General features: G+C 37.5%; 1 protein-coding gene across 10 annotated transcripts in view; it reads right to left on the bottom strand.

Annotated features, from left to right (window-relative positions):
* Nucleotides 1–457: 457 nt before the first annotated feature.
* DYNC1I2 (dynein cytoplasmic 1 intermediate chain 2) overlaps nucleotides 458–21,296 on the bottom strand; it is a 59,500-nt gene continuing 38,661 nt past the window's right edge. For 6 of the 10 annotated variants that reach the window (XM_019838257.3, XM_019838256.3, XM_019838260.3 and 3 more), the window contains 5 exons: nucleotides 20,980–21,113; nucleotides 19,729–19,873; nucleotides 5,039–5,179; nucleotides 3,082–3,207; nucleotides 458–1,099 (listed from right to left, as the gene is read on the bottom strand). In XM_019838257.3, coding sequence (XP_019693816.1) covers nucleotides 986–1,099; nucleotides 3,082–3,207; nucleotides 5,039–5,179; nucleotides 19,729–19,873; nucleotides 20,980–21,113 — 660 coding nt within the window. In that variant the 3' untranslated portion in view covers nucleotides 458–985. The remainder of the gene's footprint in view (nucleotides 1,100–3,081; nucleotides 3,208–5,038; nucleotides 5,180–19,728; nucleotides 19,874–20,979; nucleotides 21,114–21,296) is intronic. The other 4 variants (XM_045033946.1, XM_045033949.1, XM_045033947.1 and 1 more) reach the window with 1 other exon arrangement.

Below are 21,296 nucleotides of genomic sequence, written 5' to 3'. Positions count from 1 at the left end.
GATGGAAAGTAGGGGAGTAATGCAAAAGTTAACCTAGGAGAAATGTTTTAACTGACAGGTTATTTAAACATCAGTCCAATTCATTAAGAGATCTACAGTATAACATATGGAATATTTAAGACACCAAACTGTGGGGCGCCTGGGTGGCTCAGTCAGTTAAGTGTCCGACTTCAGCTCAGGTCATGATCTCGCAGTCTGTGAGTTCAAGCCCCACGTTGGGCTCTGTGCTGACAGCTTAGAGCCTGCTCAGACTCGGTCTCCTTCTCACTCTGCCTCTCCCCCTGCCCACACTCTCTCTCTCAAAAAAAAAAAAAAAAAACTTAAGACATAAAACTACGAGATTTGAGGTGACTGCTTACAAGAGCTTAAAGAAAGATATGGGGAAAAAAAAGACACTTTATAAAAGAGATGGAAAAGTTAAAACTGCAAGGCTAAGTGAAAATAAAAATCTGAAAAGTTAAAGCATATTTGTTTTTATTTATAGATAGCTATCACATGAATTATAAAGAAGAAAAAGAACATCAGAATGGAACTTGGGCAGATGTATGCATGCTTTGGCTAAGAATAAACAACGTTCTTACATATTATGGTTAGTGAGAACATTATCAGTAGAACAGGGAATTGTGATTATTTAAAAATATGCAGAACTTATTTAATCTGTACTTTAGAAATAACCTGCAAATAGTGTTATAAGTTGAAAAGAATTCAAAAGAATAACTAATACTAAATATACACCTGTGTTTAAGAATTCAGAAAAGGCTACAATCTGTAAAGTCAATCGGCTGTATTAAAAATGACACAAATCCAAAACAAGATGCATGTTATATAAAAGGGACATTTTTGTAAGACTGTAAGATTTGCTTGCTGCATTAAATCCATGAAATCTCCTGTTAATTAACATTTAGATAGAAACATGCAAATAGCTTAGGTTCTACTTAGAGTCTTCCCCAAATCCACTAAGGCTACAATATCACCCTGTCAGCAGCTAAGCAGGTATTCGGGTAGCTGCTTCCTCCTCTGCATCAGCTCGGTTTGCATTAATTTCTGCAAGCGTTCGGCCAAACCGTGCCCATTCATCATTTCGGGGGACAGCAATCTGCTGTTAAAAGAAAAACAATGTTTTTTCAATGTACGCTGAAATAAAAGATCATCTTACCCAGTATTTCAGTTTGTTTTCAAATAATTTCTCCATTAAAAAGTAATAATTGACCTAAATGGTCTTTCCATAATTACAGGGACTATAACAACGCTTTACAATACATTTCAAAACAAACGATGATGTTTGTGAAGTGTGTTGTGACAGCCTCAGAAATGATTTTGCTGTTACCACCATCAGTGCAAGAGAAAATAACAATGACGCTCTGTAAATATAACTCCCATGCACTATCTCATGGATTTTGCTGGTGGGGAGGAATTCCTTAACAGTTTTTACTTCTTGCACTATTCCTAATAGGAAATAGTTTTTGAAGCATGCTTCAAAGGGGTTTCTTATAAGTATTTATTTTTGCTTGGAGCATAAGATAACCTTTTTAGATATCTTCATCCCTTCATCAGAAGGTACGTTATCTCTTAACACTTTAGTGATGTACAAACAGCAAAAGGGGAAAAAAATGCTTCCTTGAAGCATCCAAGGACCAAAACTTTTTTTTTTTTTTAATTTTTTTTTTTTTAACGTTTTATTTATTTTTGAGACAGAGAGAGACAGAGCATGAACAGGGGAGGGTCAGAGAGAGGGACACACAGAATCCGAAACAGGCTCCAGGCTCTGAGCTGTCAGCACAGAGCCTGATGCGGGGCTCGAACTCACAGACTGCGAGATCATGACCTGAGCCGAAGTCGGACGCCCAACCGACCGAGCCACCCAGGCGCCCCGGACCAAAACTTTTTGATAACTGTCATCATAATATTGGAGGAATTCAGATACTGCCGTATGAGGACACAAACCACTCAGGGTGGCAAATGAATGTGCCTGTTTCTTAACCTACCATATCAGATTGGATAGTGATATCCAACATGGTGCTACCAGACACATGTGGCAATTAAGTTAAATTACTTAAAATGAAATAACATTTAAAATTCAGTTCTTTAGTTGTACCAGTCACATTTTAAGTGTTCAATAGCCATATGTGGCTAGTAACTACTACATTGGTGCTGAAAGACAGGAATTCCATCTGTGTGGACAGTTCAATTGGTTATTCTAAATGCTTCAATCTACCTCCCCCCAGATCCAATTGCTAGAAACTGCAGGGTGTCCAGAGGGGTGGCGAATCATAAAGGCAGAGCAAAAGCAAGAGTGACTAAGGCACTAGTCAGGACTAACAAGAAGGAAATCACCCTGGACATTGCGGATGGCCAACCCAAGTACTAAAGATGAGAGAGATGCAACTCATCCTACTGGATTCAGTGATAATGGCTTTGCAACAAGGTTCACGTTACACACAGTCATCAAATAACTCTCAAATGAGTAATACTACTTTTTAAAAATATTTATCTTGAGAGAGAGTGTACACATGCACAAGCAGGGGAAGGGCAGAGAGAGGGGGAGAGAGAGAATCCCACGCAGGCTCTGTGCTGTTAGTGCAGAGCCCAGTGCAGGGGCTCTATGTTACAACTGTGAGATCATGACCTGAGCCAAATTCAAGAGCTGGATGCTTAACTGACAGAGCCACCCAGGCACCCCTCAAAAGGTATTTTACTACCTGGCCCAAACAAATCTACAAATACAGAAAAATAAGAACTTAATTCTGGAAAGCCCCAACGTCTATAAACTCAACTTTGACTCTAAATTTCTGCTTCTTCCTGAAGAATTTCTAATTTCTAGTGATTTATGCCTCAAGAAACAAGGTACTTCCAATGTATGATATTATCCTCAAAATCTGTTGCATGGGGACACAGAACGTCTAGTTTAGGAAAATTAATTCCAAGAGTTGCTTCTGTGGTGGAAAAAGTTTCATCTTTACAACCATATAGTTTATACAATTCATGAACCTTGAACACTAGTTTTAGCCACAAAGATACCATAACTGCAATGCCCTGAAAGCTAAACAGATGTATCAAAATTACAGGCAGTGAGCCCCATACCTCTCCCACATCATATATGACAATCTGTCCTTCAGAATCACCCACAGCAATCTCTCTTCCAGAATGAGTCCATCTTACACGATTAAGAGCAGGATTACCCTCCACAGAAATGCTGGCAGTTGGCACCTAAAGTCATTTAAAATATAGTGCAGTGTTAAAAGTTTCATCAAGATTTCTATAAACATGTAAAGCAGTAACTCTTCTTTCTTTCAATCTGGCTACATTTTTTAAAACAAAGATGAAAATAGATAAAGAATTTTCCCAACTTTCTTCCTATGCGGTAATACTTTATGAATGACATTATAGTCAATCCTTGAAAATGGTTTGGGAAAATAACTGAAGTTCTTATATAAGAAATTCTCACGCAACTGGATACGTTATTTTGAAAGATCTTTTGTTTATTAAAGGATTCTTTGTTGTTATTTTAACTTTTTTAAGAAATCAAGCTGTTTGAAAACAGACGGCCAAAACCCCATTTTAAAGAAATTTCAAAAGCCCTCATAAACAGATTACGGTTCAATTTTAGAGGACAGAAATTACTTTTGTAGGTTGCAACTCTGTCAGCTGAAACCCATGATTTGATCCACAGTTCCTAGAAACAGCTTATACTGAAGGTGCAGTGTGGGTCTTTCCAAAGCTCTTGTTCCCATGAACTCTCTGGAGCGAGTAGGAAGACAGCACCAACACAGTGGTACCAGCCCCTTGGACTCTGACTGTACCTCTCCTATGCTGAGGAAAGAGAGATTTATTTGCCACACACGGAACAGACATTTAATGTTTGGCTCAGACTGGAGACACAATAAAATTTCTGCAATCTGATTAAAAATAATCCTTTTAATTGACACTAGTCATCCCCACGTGATTAACTCCTAGAATGCCAAAACTGTTATAGAGAAAAATTATAATTTAGATATATTCTTTGAGGTAATGATTATAGGAAAGATCCAAATTTAAGCATTACCACAAATCTCAAACACCAAACCCAGAGTAAAAAAATACAATTACTTAGTATACCATTCTAGGTAACTACAAATGTAATAGTAAGCCCAACCATCTAGTCAGGGCTTAACAACTTTTCCTAGGAGTATCTGAATGTTCCTCCTCAAACTACTAGACCAGTAGTTAGGACAGTTAAGTATTCCTACATTTCCAATACATAACTTCATTGCCCTGTATAACCAACTTTTATTTCAAGGAATTTGGACAGCTGCCACTAGACATATGAAGAAATGTGGAATGCGGGGGGAAGGCACCAGGAGACTTTCCCCTCAATAACTGCTTCCGATAGAACTGTAAAATATTACTTCTTACCACCACGTAGCAATAGAGAACTCAAGGAACATCTCTAAGTTGGTAAAAATACACATAGCTAATATAAGTAATAGCTACAGTTAAATTTCATTGACAGTAAATGATTTTAGCATAGTAATTAGGCAATTTGGTGATTTCTGTATTCGTTTTATAGTAACAGTAACAACCTGTTTTCAGTCCTTTATGGAACAAGTCATCAAAATACATTCTTTCATTCAAGTAAGTCAGGCTAAGACCAATGTTTACGGATGATATACAATTCTGTCAAGGCTAAGAGATAATTTAGAAATTCAGAATTAAGGTTAACATATTTCAACAGTCTGAAACTATCTGCTTTGTAGTCTATGAATGAAAAATATCCCAGTTGCCTTATGAATGAGACTTTGCCAGGACATTACAGACATGATAGTGCTTTTCAGAAGTAAAAGGAAATGCCCCAGTGCTCTTGGCAACATTATTTCTCCCTTCAATTCTGCACAGCATGCTGTTTATTATTTAGGGTACAAAGCTTATTTGGTTGCTTTGTGATGAAGCTACAATCACAGAGCCCTTTTACATTCCTTGGGATAAAAAGAATTTCACAAATTATTCAATAAATCTCCAATTTTCTATTTTTCAGTGCTATTTTTGTTATTATCCTGCTCACCTCAGTGTCATTATTGAGATTCCACAAATCCAGCCTCCCCATGCCATCCACACAAGCAAACAGGGCTGGGTGGGTGGGTGACCACATAACATCATAAACATAGTCTGAATTATCTTCAAATGAATACAAAGGCTTGTTATTCTGAAAGGGAAAAGTTGATTCTTAGCATAGTCAAAATACAACATACATTAATAGGTATGAATAACATTTTATGATCTTTAACTCAGCCTAGAAGTTCCTCTTATTTGTTTCGCTACAAAATTACCTGGAGTTATAAACTAAGAATCAACTATGGGATTGCAGTTTCTTTTTAACTTGTAGACACCATACTGTTAAAAAAAAAAAGGAACAGAATGTACTTCAAAAACACTTGACCATGAGAGGATTCTGGGAAGAGGATAGTAATGGCTGTATACTTTTTGAACCTCCCCTAAATCTCCCCATAAACCCAGACACAGCAAAGAGGATAGCAAAACCAAAGATTCACAGACAATATGTACACCAAAATCAGGAGACAAAGCTCCAATGTGAGTAGAAACAAACCTCTGCCAACTGCAAGACCTACAGGGTACCAGCATCCTTGCAAGAAGAAGTGTGGAAAGGCATGGGGCTTTTGACGACCAGAGAGCAGAAGAGAGGAGACTCACAGTTGACAGCGGATGCTCACTGCATAGTGCTGGGGAGCACGTGGAGTCTGAGAATCGCAGCAGAAACTAGGAGGGAGTTTAATGCAATCCTATTTATAAATAATGCAAGCAGACTCCAATGTGATGTAAGTAAGGTCTAATGGTGCAGTCAGAGTTCTATAAACTCTCAAAATTAACAAACCAAAGTTCTCTTTCAAGACAAAATCTCACCAAAGAGAAACCGCTGGGAGAAGAATCAAAGTTGTGGCATATATAGCACAGTAGGACAAAGGAAAGACAAGGCTCAGATAAAAGTGGTAGAGAAAAACATAAGACACACATCTCAGAAAGTACAAGATAGACACATAGAGGTAAATATCCACTTTGCAGAAAGGGGCATCAGAGGAGCACAGACTCTTGATCTCGGGGTCGTGAGATCAAACCCCACAGTGGGTGTAAAGATTTCTTTAAAAAAAATTTTTTTTTCAACGTTTTTTATTTATTTTTGGGACAGAGAGAGACAGAGCATGAACGGGGGAGGGGCAGAGAGAGAGGGAGACACAGAATCAGAAACAGGCTCCAGGCTCCGAGCCATCAGCCCAGAGCCTGACGCGGGGCTCGAACTCACGGACCGCGAGATCGTGACCTGGCTGATGTCGGACGCTTAACCGACTGCGCCACCCAGGCGCCCCAAGATTTCTTAAATAAATGAAACAAACACAGAAGAGAGAGGTTTTTTTTTTAATTTTTAAAATTTATTATTTTTTAATATGAAATTTATTGTCAAATTGGTTTCCATACAACACCCAGTGCTCATCCCAACAGAGTTTTAACCTAGACTATGAAACTAGAAAAGCTATCCTTGCCCATTACCTCCCTCCTAAGAGTAGAGAAAAAATCAGTTCACTAGTAGACAATAAGCAACAAAAAAGAATCTTAGTTGGGGTGGCTGGGTGCCTTGGTCAGTGAAGCACCCAACTCTTTTGATTTTGGCCGAGGTCATGACCTCACACAGTTCCTGGTTCAAGCCCTGCATTAGGCTCCGCGCTGACAGTGCAGAGCCTGCTTAGGATTCTCTCCACACCACGCCCCCCCCCCCCACCCCCGTCTCTGTCTCTCTCTCATGCATGCTCTCTCTCTATATTAAACAAATAAATAAACAAATAAATACAATAGTAGGTTCTTAGCCAAATCCCAAAGTTATTGCAGATCATCAATAATGGTGTCATGACAATTAAATGGGAAAAGAATGTTTTTTGGGGGGTACAAGATGAATATGCACATGCACAAGAATGAAGTTGGACCCCTCCTTTCTTGTACCCTACACAAAAAGTAACTCAAAATATACTAGTAGCCACAGCAATCAGACAACAAAGAGAAATAACAGGCATCCAAATCAGTAAGGAAGAAGTGAAACTTTATTTGCAGAAGGCATGATACTATATACAGAAAATAGGGAAAATGCCACTCAAAAATTGCTAGAACTGATAAATGAATTCAGTAGTCAGAGGATACAAAATCAGTGTACAGAAATCTGTTGTATTTCTATACACCAATAATGAAGCAGCACAAAGAGAAATTAAGAACACAGCCCATTTACAATTACACCAAAAATAATTGACATATCTAGGAATAAACTTAACCAAAGACATGAAAGACCCATACCCTGTAAACTACAGAACACTGATGAAAGAAACTTATGATGACACAAAGAAATGCAAAGACATTCCATGCTCAAGAATTGGAAGAATATTGTTAAAATGTCTCTACTACCCAAAGCAACCTATACACTCAATGCAATCCCTATCAAAATACAACAGCATTTTTCACAGAACTAGAACAAAAAATTCTAGAATTTATATGGAACCACAAAAGACACCAAATAGCTAAAGATACTTTGAAAAAGAAAAACAAAGCTGGAGGTAATCACAATTCCAGACTTCAAGTTATATTACATAGCTGTAGTCATCAAAACAGTATGGTATTGCACCACAACAGACACAAGATCAAGGGAACAGAAGAGAAAAAAAAAAAAAAAAAAAAACCCAGAAATAAACCCACAATTATATGGTCAATTAATCTTCAAGAAAGCAGGAAAGAACAGCCAATGAGAAAAAGTCTCTTAAACAAATGGTGCTGGGAAAACTGGTCAGCTACAGGCAAAAGAATGAAACTGGACCACTTTCTTACACCATACATAGAAATAAAGTCACAGTGGATTAAAGACCTAAATGTGAGACCTGAAACCATAAAAATCCTAGAAGAGTATAGGCAGTAACTTCTCTGACTTCTCAGCGATAGCAACTTTTTTCTAGATAGGTCCCTTGAGGCAAGGGAAACCAAGGAAACTAAAATAAACTATTGGGACTACCTCAAAATAAAAAGCCTCTGCACAGCAGAGGAAACAACCAACAAAACTAAAAGGCAGCCTACGGAATGGGATGACATATCCAATAAAGGGTTAGTACCCAAAATATATAAAGAACTGATACAACTCAACACCCAAAACCCAAATAATCCAATTTAAAAATAGACAGACAAGTCTTCGACATGAACAGACAAGTCTCTGAAGATGTCCAAATGGCCAACAGACACACGAGAAGATGCTCCTCATCACTTATCATCAGGGAAATGCAATCAAAACTACAGTGAGATATCACCTCACACCTATCAGAATGGCTAAAATCAACAATGTAAGAAACAACTGGTGTTGGTGGGGATATGGAGAAAAAGGAACCCTCTTGCACTGTTGGTAGGAAAGCAACTGGTGCAGCCACTATGGAAAATGGTATGAAGATTTCTCAGAAAGTTAAAAATAGAGGCAACCTTATGATCCAGCAATCACTCTACTGGTTATTTATCCAGAAAAGACAAAAACACTAATTCAGGGGCCCCTGGGTGGCTCAGTTGGTTAAGCGCCCAACTTCAGCCTAGGTCATGGTCTCGCAGTTTGTGAGTTTGAGCCCCGCGTCGGGCTCTGTGCTGATAGCTCAGAGCCTGGAGCCTGCTTGGGATTCTGTGTGTGTGTGTGTGTGTGTGTGTGTGTCTCTCTCTGCCCCTCCCCTGCTTGCACTCTGTCTCTCTCCCTCTCAAAAATAAATAAACATTAAAAAAAAAAATTAAAAAAAACCCCACTAATTCAAAGGGATACATGTACCCCTATGTTTATAGCAGCATTATTTATAATAGCCAAGATATGGAAACAGCCCAAGTGTCCACTGACTTATAAATGGATAAAGTAGGTATACACACACACACACACACACACACACACACACACACACACACACAGGAATGTTATTCAGTCATAAAAAAGAATGAAATGTTGCCATTTGTGATGACTTGGATGGAGCTAGAGAGTATAATGCTAAGCGAAATCAGTCAGAGAAAGACAAATATCATATGATTTCACTAATGTGGAATGTAAGGAACAAAGGGAAGATAAAAAGAGAGAGAGAGAAAGAGATATACCAAAAACAGACTCTTAGCTACAGAAGACAAACTGATGGTCACCAGAGGAGAGGTGTATGGGGGGAGGAGGATGGGTTAAACAGGTGATGGGGATTAAGGAGTACACTTGTTGTGATGAGCACCAGGGATGTATAGAATTGCTGAATCACTATATCATACATCTGAAACTAGTATAACACTGTATGTTAACTAATCTAACACTACATGTTATCTAACTAGAATTAAAATTAAAACTTAAAAGAAGAAAAGAAAGTAACTCAAAATGTTATCACATATCCAAATAAAGAGGTAAGGCTATAACTCTTAGGAAAAAGCATAGGAGTTAAGTTGTTGTGACCTTGGAGTCGCCAAACCAAAAGTACAAAAAACAAAAGAAAAAGTCAATAAATTGGGCTATATCAAAATTAAATGCTCTTGTGCTTCAAACAATACCCTCAAGAAAGTGAAAAGACAACATATACAATGGAGAAAATATCTGGATATCATACATCTGATAGGTGACTTGTATCTAGAACTCTTTAAACTTATTAATAAAAAAGGAAAACAAGCCAATCAAAAACTGGGTAAAGGATCTGAACAAACATTTCTCTAAGGAAGATCTATATACAACAAATAATCACTTGAAAAGATGCACAACATCATTATCCATCAGGGAAATGCAAATCGAAACCACAATAAGATATCATTTCATACACTAGGATGTCTTCTAAAAGGACAGACAATAGTAAGTGTTAGTGAAGATGTGAGAAATCAGAACCCTCATACATTGCTGGTGGAAATATAAATTAGTGCTGCTGTTTTGAAAAACAGCTTGTTACTCAAAATGCTAATTAGAGTTAACATATGACCTAACAATTTCACTCCTAGTATATACCCAAGAGAAATGAAAACATAGTACACAACAAAAACTCGTACACAAGTGTCCACAGCAACATTATTCACAACAGCCCAAAAGTGGAAACAACCTAAATGCCCATTAACTAATGAATGGGTAAAACAAAAAGTGGTATATCCATAAAATGGGATAGTTTTTGGCCGCAAAAGGAATGAAGTATTGATACATGCCACACATGGATGAATCCTGAAAATACTATGTGAAGTGAGAGAAGCCAGTCACATACTGCGTTTCCATGAAATGTCTGTAACAGGAAGTTCCACAGAAATAGAAAGTAGATTAGGTCACTTCCAGGAGCTGGAGAAGGGAAATGAGGAATGACTGCTAATGGATTTCTATAAGGTTTCTTTCTGAAATTTGAAAATGTTCTAAAATTAGACAGTGATGACAGTGCACATCTCTGTGAATACACTAAGAATTGTACACTTTAAAAGGGTGAATTTTATGGTATTTGAATTGTATCTCAATAATACTGTTAATTAAAAAAAGAAAAAAGATAAAGTGAACTTTTTAAAAAGTGACAGACAAAAATTAACAAAAATATACCTATAAAGGCAGCCACTGAAGAAGAAAACCAAAGCAATAATATAGTACAAATATAAAAAATAATTCAAGAGAACTCTCCTAAAATAAAAGACGGCTTGAAACTACATATTTAAGAGTACTCCTTTGTATCTAGGAAAATCAACCCTTTAAAGAAAAAGAAGAAAAAAAAAAAAAGTTTTGTAAGACCAGGTCACAATTAAGGAAAAGGAAATCAGACTGTCATCAGACTTTTTGACAACAATGCTTTTTGCCAGAAGACAACTGAATAACATTTAAGGTAATCAAACAAAAAACTAAATCATGGATTTTATATATAGCCAAACTGACCTTTCTAACAAGACAGGCTATTATGAATTGGGAATAATGCAACCACAAGCACATCCACAAGCACTCTACTGCAGAATGAGCTTCAGATGACAAAAAAAAAAAAAAAAAAAAAAAAAACAAACCTGAGGAGACATCAGAGTAAGGACAGGGAGATACCAAGTGATTCATGAGGGTAAACTTCACTTTACGGAAGCGTGAACAATCTACAACTATAATACACTAAGAATGCAAAATCCAGATTGTGAGAAACTCTTAACAGGACAACCAACTTGGTTTCTTCTTCAACAACAGCAATAAAGCAAGAAGAGAGGGAAAGGAAGCCCTATCTTAAGAGAGGGGCTCAAAAGACATATCAACTGCAAATATATGGACTTTATTTGGGTCCTGCTGCAAACAAATGGTAAAAAAAATTTTTTTTAACTAAACATTGATTGGCTATTTAATGAAACTAAGAAATCACTGTTTATTTTTGGGGGTGTGATATAGAGCACCATGGCTTTCTTTTTTAAAGACCTTCTTTTTTAGAGATACATACTGAATAATTATAGATGAAATAATATGTCTGGGCTTGCTTTAAAATCCAGGCGTACGGAGGGAGTGTTCATGGGAATGAATCAAACAAGACTGGTCATGTGTTGATAATTGTGGAAGCTAGGTAATGCATGGCTTCATTATACTCTTCTCTCTGCTTTTGTATCTATTTGGAATTTTCCATAATAGTTTTAAAATATTTAAAAATTTCAGATATCATAGTAAATGTCAACAGCATGACTATCTTAGTATCTAAAAATGTTTGCTTGTAATTAAGAAATTTTTCACAAAACTTAAAAGTTTTATAAGCTATAAACATAAACTAATAAGTTTTTTATCCTCTTAAGATCACTATTTTCCTATAAATCTCTTAGGCAACAATGATAAATGAAGTCTCTCTCTCAGGTAGTGGTTTTCAACATAGGCCTGGCATCACCATCATCTGCAGAGCTTTTTAAAAATCTAGATGCAGCAACCCATCCTCCCCCGCCCCCCACTCCCCCCCGCTCCATACATTTCATCCGTGTTTCTGGTGTTGCTGCACTAGTGATTCTGATGCATACCACGATTAAGAACCACCATGCTAAGGTATATTACTCCTGAGGTGATAGTATACTTCCCTAAGGACATCCCATTTTCAAGCAATTTTGTGGTCCCAAAGATTTAAAACAGAAATTGTTCAAAACATGTTCACTTGCTCAGCTCTGTAAGAATACATATTGGTCTACATAATGTTCTAAAGAAGGGGATATCAATAGAAAAATGGGCAAAAGACTTGAACAGGCACTTCACATAATGGTCAAAAACCACATGAAAGGTGCTTAATCTCATTAGTCTCAAGATAATGTATATTAAAACCACAATGCAATGCAACTACACCCATCAGAATGATTAAAATGGAAAAAGGCAGAAAATATTAAGTGTTGACAAGGATGCAGAACTGGGGGAACTTTCATGTGCTACTAGTGGATTACAAACTAGTAAAACTATTTTGGAAAATTGCTTGGCAGTAGCTACTAAGGCAGAATGCAGGCATATCCTATGGCCAAGTATTTCACTCCTACATATATGCCCAAGAGAAATGGTTGCTTATGTCCATCAAAAGACATCTACAACTATGCTCACAGCAACACTATTCATAACAGCCCCAAACTGGAATCAACCCAAAAACCATCAGCAGTAGAATGGACCAATTGTGGTATACCTACAATTGGTAGTATACCAATGGAATAGTATACAACCAAGAGAAGAAAAACAATATGAATTAATCTCACAAACATACTGTTAAGCAAAAGCAGCCAGACACAAATAAGTAAATATTATATGATTCCATTTTTATAAAATATGAAAAAAGTTGTATGCAAACTAGATTAAAAGCTATTCATGTTTATAATGAAAAAGAAGACTGGTAAATATCTCAGGAAATGATTTAGATTAAATGTTTCATCTACTCAGTGCACTATGCTGCAGCCAGAAAAAAAAGCAGGAAGCAGTACAACTGGGTAAAAGATTGTATTAAAAATAAAAATACAATAAATGGCAACATGTTCCCAAATTTTTCAAATGTGATTATAGACCTCTTACAATTGTTTCAAGTTTAATTTTAAAAACACTCATCCAAGGACTAGCAATTTTTTCCTTTCAAAAAGAAAACATGTACTTAACACCAAATACTGTTTTGTAATATAATAATTTTATATAACTGTCAATTAAAACCCCAAATGGATCACTTAAAGTACATTTTAACGGTAACATTTTTTCTTAACTTTAAGACTTCTGCCTAAATGGCAGAGAGGCAGCAGGGAGGAATTGAAGAGGGGTACAAGACCCAGATCACTGTCTCAGGGCTACTAATAACTAGTTTTAAGACTTTAGAAAAGTCACTTCATCATTCTAGGCCCCTAATTCCTTATTTACAAGACAAAGGTTTTGTATCAGTGGTTCGGACCCTTGACTATACATTGTAATCCCCCTAACCCTGGAGAATTTTTAAAAATACGCTGTTGTTCGGATCTCCCCCTTAGATATTTTTTAATTAATTTTTTAAATGTTTATTATTTTTGAGAGAGAGACAAAGCACTAGTAGGGGAGGGGCAGAGAGAAAGAGAGGGAGACACAGAATCCAAAGCAGGTTCCAGGCTCTGAGCTGTCAGCACAGAGCCTGATGTGGGGCTTGAACTCACTAACTGAGAGATCACAACCTGAGCTGTAGTCAGATGCTTAACCAACTGAGCCACCCAGGTGCTCCTCCCCTTAGATATTTTGATTTAATTAGTTCAGCATGCCAAGTGAGCACTAAAAGTGTTCTTTTTCTTTTTTTTAAGAGAGAGACAGGGAGTGTGAGCAGGGTAGAGGGAGATAGAGAATCTTAAGCAGGCTCCATCAGTGCAGAACCCAATGTGGGACTCAGTTCCTTGACCCTGTGGGATCATGACCCGAGCCGAAATCAAGAGTCAGATGCTCAACTGACTGAGCCACCCAAGCATCCCGAGGTTAGCACTAAAAGTTTTAAAAGTTGCCCAGGTTATTCTAATGTGACCCAAACTGAGACCCACTTAACTAAAGGATCTAAGGATCTAAAGTGATCTAAAGGATCACTGAAGCTGTAAAATTATTACAAATAAAAGGTCTGCAAACACATCTGCCAAAAGAATGAATCAAAACAAGCTTCTTTGAATGATAGGTAGCATCCGAATAAGCAAAAGTAGCTCATTATAGTACAGTGGTGTGAATAAACACTGTATGGTCAAGTGAGAAGCCATATTTTTTTTTTCTGAGTTCTTTACGATTATGTATTGGGTTGAATAGTTTCTCTCTCTCTCCCCCTACAAATTCATGTCCGCCTGGAACCTGTAAGTGTGATGATATTTGGAAACAGGTTCTTTGCAGATGTAATCAGGTTGAGCTGAGGCTATACTGCATTACAGTGGGCCCCAAATCTAGCGTAACTGCTGTCTTAAAAGAGAAACATTTGGACAGAGACACCGAGACAAACAGGGAGAATACCATGTAATGACAGAGGCAGAGACTGGAGTGATGCAGCTGCAAGCCAAGAAGCACCAGGATTGCTGGCAACCACCAGAAGCTAGGAAAGAGGCAAGGAGCACAGGAACAGATTCTCCCTCAGAAGCCTCCAAAAGTCACCAACCTTGCCAACATCTTGATCTTGGACTTCTAGTCTCCAGAACTGTGAAATAATAAATTTCTGTTGTTTTAAGCCACCCAGTTTGTGGCAATTTGTTTCAGCAGCCTTAGGAAACTAATATAGTAATTCTATATTTTTCTATAGAGAGAGTTCTAGCTTAATAACCAAAAGTGTCCCTATAATAAACCTATGAACATAACAGGTAAGTGCTCTCCAGAGAACTAAGTATGCCCTCACTTGGATGAGAAGAGAAATAAACAAAATCTCTTTAAAAACAAATAATTCCAAGATCAGAAACATCTTCCTATATAGCCTTATTGAAGATACAAACTTTTTGAGAAGGAATGTCTATTTAAAAGCAATGGAAATACAAAGTAGAGTCTTAAAAGAAAATTGAAGACAGTACCCAATTGTCCAGGAGAGAATCTCAGCCAATGGATTCTAAAAATTACCACCCATGGCAAGGCTATCTCTCTATGAAAATGAATGAATCACACTATCTTTGCTTGATGCCATTAAACATTCAAATTAGAAAACTTCTTTTGTTCCAATTCCTTGCTCACTAAGCAATCTTCTGATTATAATTTGGCTTCCCACGTGGGTTGTCTACAGGGAAACAATGAGCTGGCCAGGCCAGCATGAGTGTCTCTGGGCCTTCTGGCAATCGTTTCTCATTGGTAAATTAATAAATTGATCCTCTCCATGTCAGCGTCTTAGAAGCTTGTTAGTTCCAGTCAGCACTCCCTGGCTAATCAACTCTAGCAGACTGACAAGACTAAGTTTCTGAATATGCAAAGGGCAGGCTGGACACTGGCTAGTAGCAAGTTACTATAGTAATGCTAACATGGAGGACTGGTCCTAATGGTTGGACAGCCTTCCCCAAGAAACAATCCAAATTCAAAGCATTTTTTCATTTGAACTTGTTCAACATGTGCACAGTTGCTATTCCAAGCATTAGGAAAATCTCTTTAACCCCATTTTAAGGCTGGTATTCTCTGAGAGTTAAATAATTAAGCTGTTAAAATAGAAAAGACGATTTAAGACATCAGAGATTGTGAAAATTCAAGGTGTAGATGGACTATCGAAGTCTGAAAACTACCTATTCTAAGAAATTACCCACATTAATAATTTTAACCATGACTGGTAAATACAATTCTGACAGGCATTTGTTCTGAGGTTAGAATATACTGTGCATACATGAAAACATTTTGGCCCCCAAATAAGTAATTCTTATATTTTAAGAGTGATTATGTAACAAGTATGGTTAGATGTGGTAGAATATTAAGCTAATTTACCAGGTCTACCCCTAAATTGAGCTCTTACGGAATCCTCTGGTTACCTTCAAGAAGATTCATTCCTCACACATTCTTCCCACAATTTTTCAGGGCTGCCAAATACTTCTGTTGTAAACTTTCAAATTTGGCATTTTGAAAAGGTAATAGTGTCTTCCAAATATATTAGAAGCAATGTCTTGGTTGGTATAAACCTCACCAAAACGTGGAAAATCATCTCCCTCTGTTTATCTTCTTCACTAAAAATAACTGAATTAAAAAAAAAGTCATGAAAACAATTTGATGACCCAGAACTATTGCTGCCTTATAAATTCCTGACCAGGCAAAAATCAGAAGCTGACTACAGAAATAGTTTTTTTTTTTTTTGAACTTTAAAAAAAAATTATTATTTATTTTGAGAGAGAGAGAGAGAGAGTGTGTGTGTGCACAGGGGCAGGGCGGAGAGGGAGAGGGAGAGGGAGAGGGAGAGGGAGAGGGAGAGGGAGAGGGAGAGGGAGAGGGAGAGGGGGAGAGAGAGAGAGAGAGAGAGAGAGAGAGAGAGAGAGAGAGAGAGAATATCCCAAGCAGGCTTCGCGCTGAACACATGGAGCCCAACACGGGGCTTGAACCCACGAACCATGAGATCATGACCTGAGAGTTGGACGCTTAACAGACTAAGCCACCCAGGTGCCCCAAAAGTAGCTTACTTTAAGCTAAATTTCAGGCAGTGTCAAATTGAGATTTCTGGGATTTTTTTAACAGACTTACAAGGCAGAGAAGAAAAACATTTAAAGTTTGTTAAATTCATGAATGTGAAGATACTGATTTAAAAGCTTAAAATGGAACTGGAACAATGTTTTTAAGGAGATTATTTAGAAACCTTGTCTATTATTTATAACTATTGTGTTGGAGAGCACAGAGGCTCTATCAGGTTTTTTGACAGGGCAGACAGTAAATACCAATAATATAATTAATCATGAAGTATAAATCCAAGATCAAAACAAGAATACTGGAAGCCATGATATGATCAAATAAAAAAATATTTATTCAGATTGTTGCTGTTCTATTCTTCATAGACTAGAATTAGTTGTGTGTAGAAAAGTTAGAATAAAAGATAACTTTTCTGTAAAGTTTTAGAGGGCCCCTGAGCATGTATAAAAACACCCTGTTCAATGTGGGCTAGTCTTTTGGTCACTAATACTGGAGAGGTATGTACATATGTATGTGGGTGGGGGGAGACATATGTATCACAGATGAATGAATAAATGAAGCTCACAGAAGGAAGCAATGCCTAGCTCAATTAGCAAAGAAACCTATATGCCTGCCTGTCATTCTTATTCAGAAGGCAGTTCTATGTTGAAATACAGCAAAATACTAGAACAAAAAATACCAACCACCAATCAACCAGCTGTGTAACACCACAAAAGCAAGCATCAATCAGTCTGCTATCACAGACATACGTTCTGTTCTTGTTTAGGCAATGAAGAGGAATTCTTCATTTTCCAGTCCTGCTGTTAAGTTTAAAAAATTTGTTTTAAGTTTATTTATTTTCTGAGAGACAAAGACAGCATGAGAGGGGGTGAGGAAGAGAGACAGAAAATCCCAAGCAGGCTCTGTGCTGCCAGCCCAGAGCCCGATGTGGGGCTTGAACTCATGAACTGAAATTGAGTCGGACACTTAACTGACTAAGCCACCCAGGCGCCCCCAGTCCTGCTGTTAAGTTTAAAGCTAAAAACCTGGCAACTGAAGCCCTGTGAAATATTTAAATCTACAAATCTATAAAAGATTCTTTTCAATTACTGAAAAAGGAAGCTGGGCAACAACCTAACAAAGATGTGATGTCTGCTGTGTCTATACAAAGGACTACTCAGGTGAAAACACATTAAGAAATCTAGCTTCTTATACAGCTGCCTGCAGCCTATACTGAAATAATTGGCCTCATCTCTCCAATTCTGCATCTTCCTTTGGTTTTACTAGCTAAACTATGTATTTTTTGCTTGTGGTTGTAAGAACCTTCTTCTTCCTCTACCTTTTTCCACTGAAAAATCTCATTAAAATTTATTTATTTATTTATTTTTTTAAGAACAACCCAAGAAAGCAAACAAATGATTGACTAAAAGCATTCAGGCTCTGTCTGATCCTCATGAAGGGGAGAGAAACTAAACAGTGCTAGGTGCCTATTACATGCTAGACACTGTGTTATGTACCTTTCTAGAAGTTTCCTTCATTAGCCTTAAGTGCTATTTTTATACTCGTTAATGCCAAACAAGAAAATGCTCAAATTTAAAAGGCAAGCTTTTAGAGGCAAAATTTTCTAACTCACTTCATATTTTACACGAAAGAAAGCATCATGAAAGAACAAGAGTGAACAGTGAATCCTTCCCAGCTTTCTGAGGCCAGCATTTGACATATAAACATGAGTTCACTGTTAACAATAAAGAACATTTCTTAAGACCACTAGGTTTCCTCAAAGAAACTGAAGAACAAAGTAAGATCTCTAAACTCTGTCTCATAAGAAACTATTCAAAGTGTCAACATTTAGAATAAGGCAAATAGAAACATGAGAAAAATACAGCTTAAAATTTAACTTGATTTAAATAGAATCTGATATTCTGATTGTGCAGCTTTGCCAACTACAATGTAATATTGCAGAAAAGAAAGATAGCAAAGTCAAGACTTCTTAGTTTTAACATGGGGCAAATGAGGGACGCCTGGGTGGCTCAGTAGGTTGAGCGTCCAACTTCAGCTCAGATCATGATCTCACGGTTTGTGGGTTCAAGCCTCATGTCGGGCTCTGTGCTGACAGCTCAGAGCCTGGAGCCTGCTTTGGATTCTGTGTCTCCCTCTCTCTGCCCCTCCCCCAATCACGCTCTATCTCTTTCTCAAAAATAAACATTAAATAATAAAAAAAATTTTTTTTTAAATATGGGGTTAAAGGAAACTAGAAGGCTTATCACAAAAAGTAACATTCCTTACTTGGATTTGCCTTGAGACTTTCACTGAAGCAGGGCGATGTCACATTTATCTGGAATTGCTAGAGGATTAGGAAGCACTTAATAACACAGTGGGTTTTTTTTAAAAAACTGAAGCTTATTAAAACCAAAACAATTTAAAGTGTTTATTGTGGAAAATAACACAATACTTCTTCTTCACACAATACTTCTTTAATGATTCAAGTTTGTTATGTATAGTCTTATTTATTTTTATTTTTTTTTAATGTTTATTTATTTTTGAGACAGAGAGAGACAGAGCATGAACGGGGGAGGGTCAGAGAGAGAGAGGGAGACACAGAATCTGAAGCAGGCTCCAGGCTCTGAGCTGTCAGCACAGAGCCTGACGCAGGGCTCGAACTCACGGGACGTGAGATCATGACCTGAGCCGAAGTCGGACGCTTAACTGACTGAGCCACCCAGGCGCCCCTGTACAGTCTTATTTTATAGGATTTATTGTATGTCAGTTAGCTGTGTTTTCTCCGTTTTTCTAACAGCTCTGTGAGCTACTGCAGCCTCCAGAAAGCTCTCCCAAGAGTAAATAGATGGCTTTTGTGCCAGGCTATACACAGCTATGTAAGGTGCTATGAGAGATACTCAGGTGCTTCTTCCCCAGCTCAGTTCAGGATAAACAGTTCTGTGCCTAAAAAGCCTTAAGTGGGAAAACTGGTCTTTGATTGTGTGTGGGTTAATGTATTTGCCAGTACACTTATGAAAACTAGAACATCTAGTAGCTCACTCATGTTCAGTATAACTTAACCGGTTTCATCTATCAGTGAATCATTCTAAGCTACCAGAAAGCTTTTCATCTTTCCCATGTAGAATTAGAGCACCACCTTGTGTCAGAAACCTGAGCAAATGAGCCTTGATACCTTAGTTTTTAGATACCTTAGTTGTCCAAAGTTTTACTGTCCAGTCAAATGATGAAGTGACAAAAAGATGTGAGAAGTCCACTGCTCCAACAGCTGCATGACAATGGATACCAGTGATTGGTCCTTGATGTCCCTCAAACATCTCACTGATTCCAGCTTTGCTATTTCATAAGAGTGAAAATGTTAGGGAAATCTCTTGTAAGTAGACCACTTATAAATACATCTTATTAAGGGTTATACGTCAGACTCTAACATAATTTCAACAAACCTAATTCTGTTCATAACATATCAGAGTAACTTATGTTGAGTGTAACTATTCAGATTTGAAAACACTACTAAAGCAGTTGGTACATGATGAACCATAAATATATGCTGTTGACAGCAGAACTCATGACTTCAATATCTAAGGTGGTGGAATAGAGACAAAGGGATGCTATACGTAAGACAGAAAATCCGGGGTACTTTTGTATCAAAAGCTTTGAAGTGAAGGTCATCTGTATTTGAGATGAAACCTAGACACCATTTTTTTTTTTTATTTATTTTTTTTTTTCAACGTTTATTTATTTTGGGGACAGAGAGAGACAGAGCATGAGCGGGGGAGGGGCAGAGAGAGAGGGAGACACAGAATCGGAAACAGGCTCCAGGCTCTGAGCCATCAGCCCAGAGTCTGACGCGGGGCTCGAACTCCCGGACCGCGAGATCGTGACCTGGCTGAAGTCGGACGCTTAACCGACTGTGCCACCCAGGCGCCCCGACACCATTTTTTTTTAAGGAAGCAACTGATAAGGTACAGCTAGACACTTTCAAAACAAACTGCACAGCAGAAGACATACCAGTCAATTTAAAATATGTACATGACATTACAACTATAATTATCAGGAAGATGAACCAAAGCTCAAAGTACAAATAAATCAAATGGGAAAATGGCTGAAAATTTTATTTACAACTCTAAGGGTCAGTATGTGGCACGGGCATATTGTATTTCCAATTGCTAAAAGCTACTTCCTACCGCTAACTTCTGTGAGCACATGCACACATACAAAAACACATCACAATCCTTAAGATCCAGAACACATCATGATCCCAAATAACCTTTTATTTAAAAAAGTATATAAGTTTTGATATTATATATCTGAACTCAAATATAATTTGTCAAAAATAATGAGTGGCTCTCTGACAAATTTCTACTTAAACAGGGGGCAGCTTGTTTTAATGAGATTATTAAAGGGAGACATTTAAATAATTACAAATTCCAGTTTAGATTTACCTGCCATGGCGGCATGCTGTGTACACGGAACCTTCTTCACTCCCAACAACAAAGTTGTTGACATCTCCAACAGGGAAGGACATAGATGTCACAGCTACTGCCTTTGACTGTTTATGAACCAATTCCATGCTATCCTACGTAGAAGAAAATTGAGGAAATGATAAACCTGCAATTTTTAATTTTCTAGTTTAATCGGTTTAAAAGCAATTCTTTTACTATAATACTTACAGAAATGTACTTTAAACGACACAGGTTTGAAAATAAAGTATACATACAACTATACTTAATACATGTTTAGTTTATAAACTTATAATACT

The sequence above is a fragment of the Felis catus genome, chromosome C1 (genome assembly GCF_018350175.1).
Source record: "Felis catus isolate Fca126 chromosome C1, F.catus_Fca126_mat1.0, whole genome shotgun sequence".
Classification (NCBI taxonomy): domain Eukaryota; kingdom Metazoa; phylum Chordata; class Mammalia; order Carnivora; family Felidae; genus Felis; species Felis catus.
Note: the sequence above shows the minus strand (reverse complement) of the source record. Positions and strands in the feature narration are given on the sequence as shown.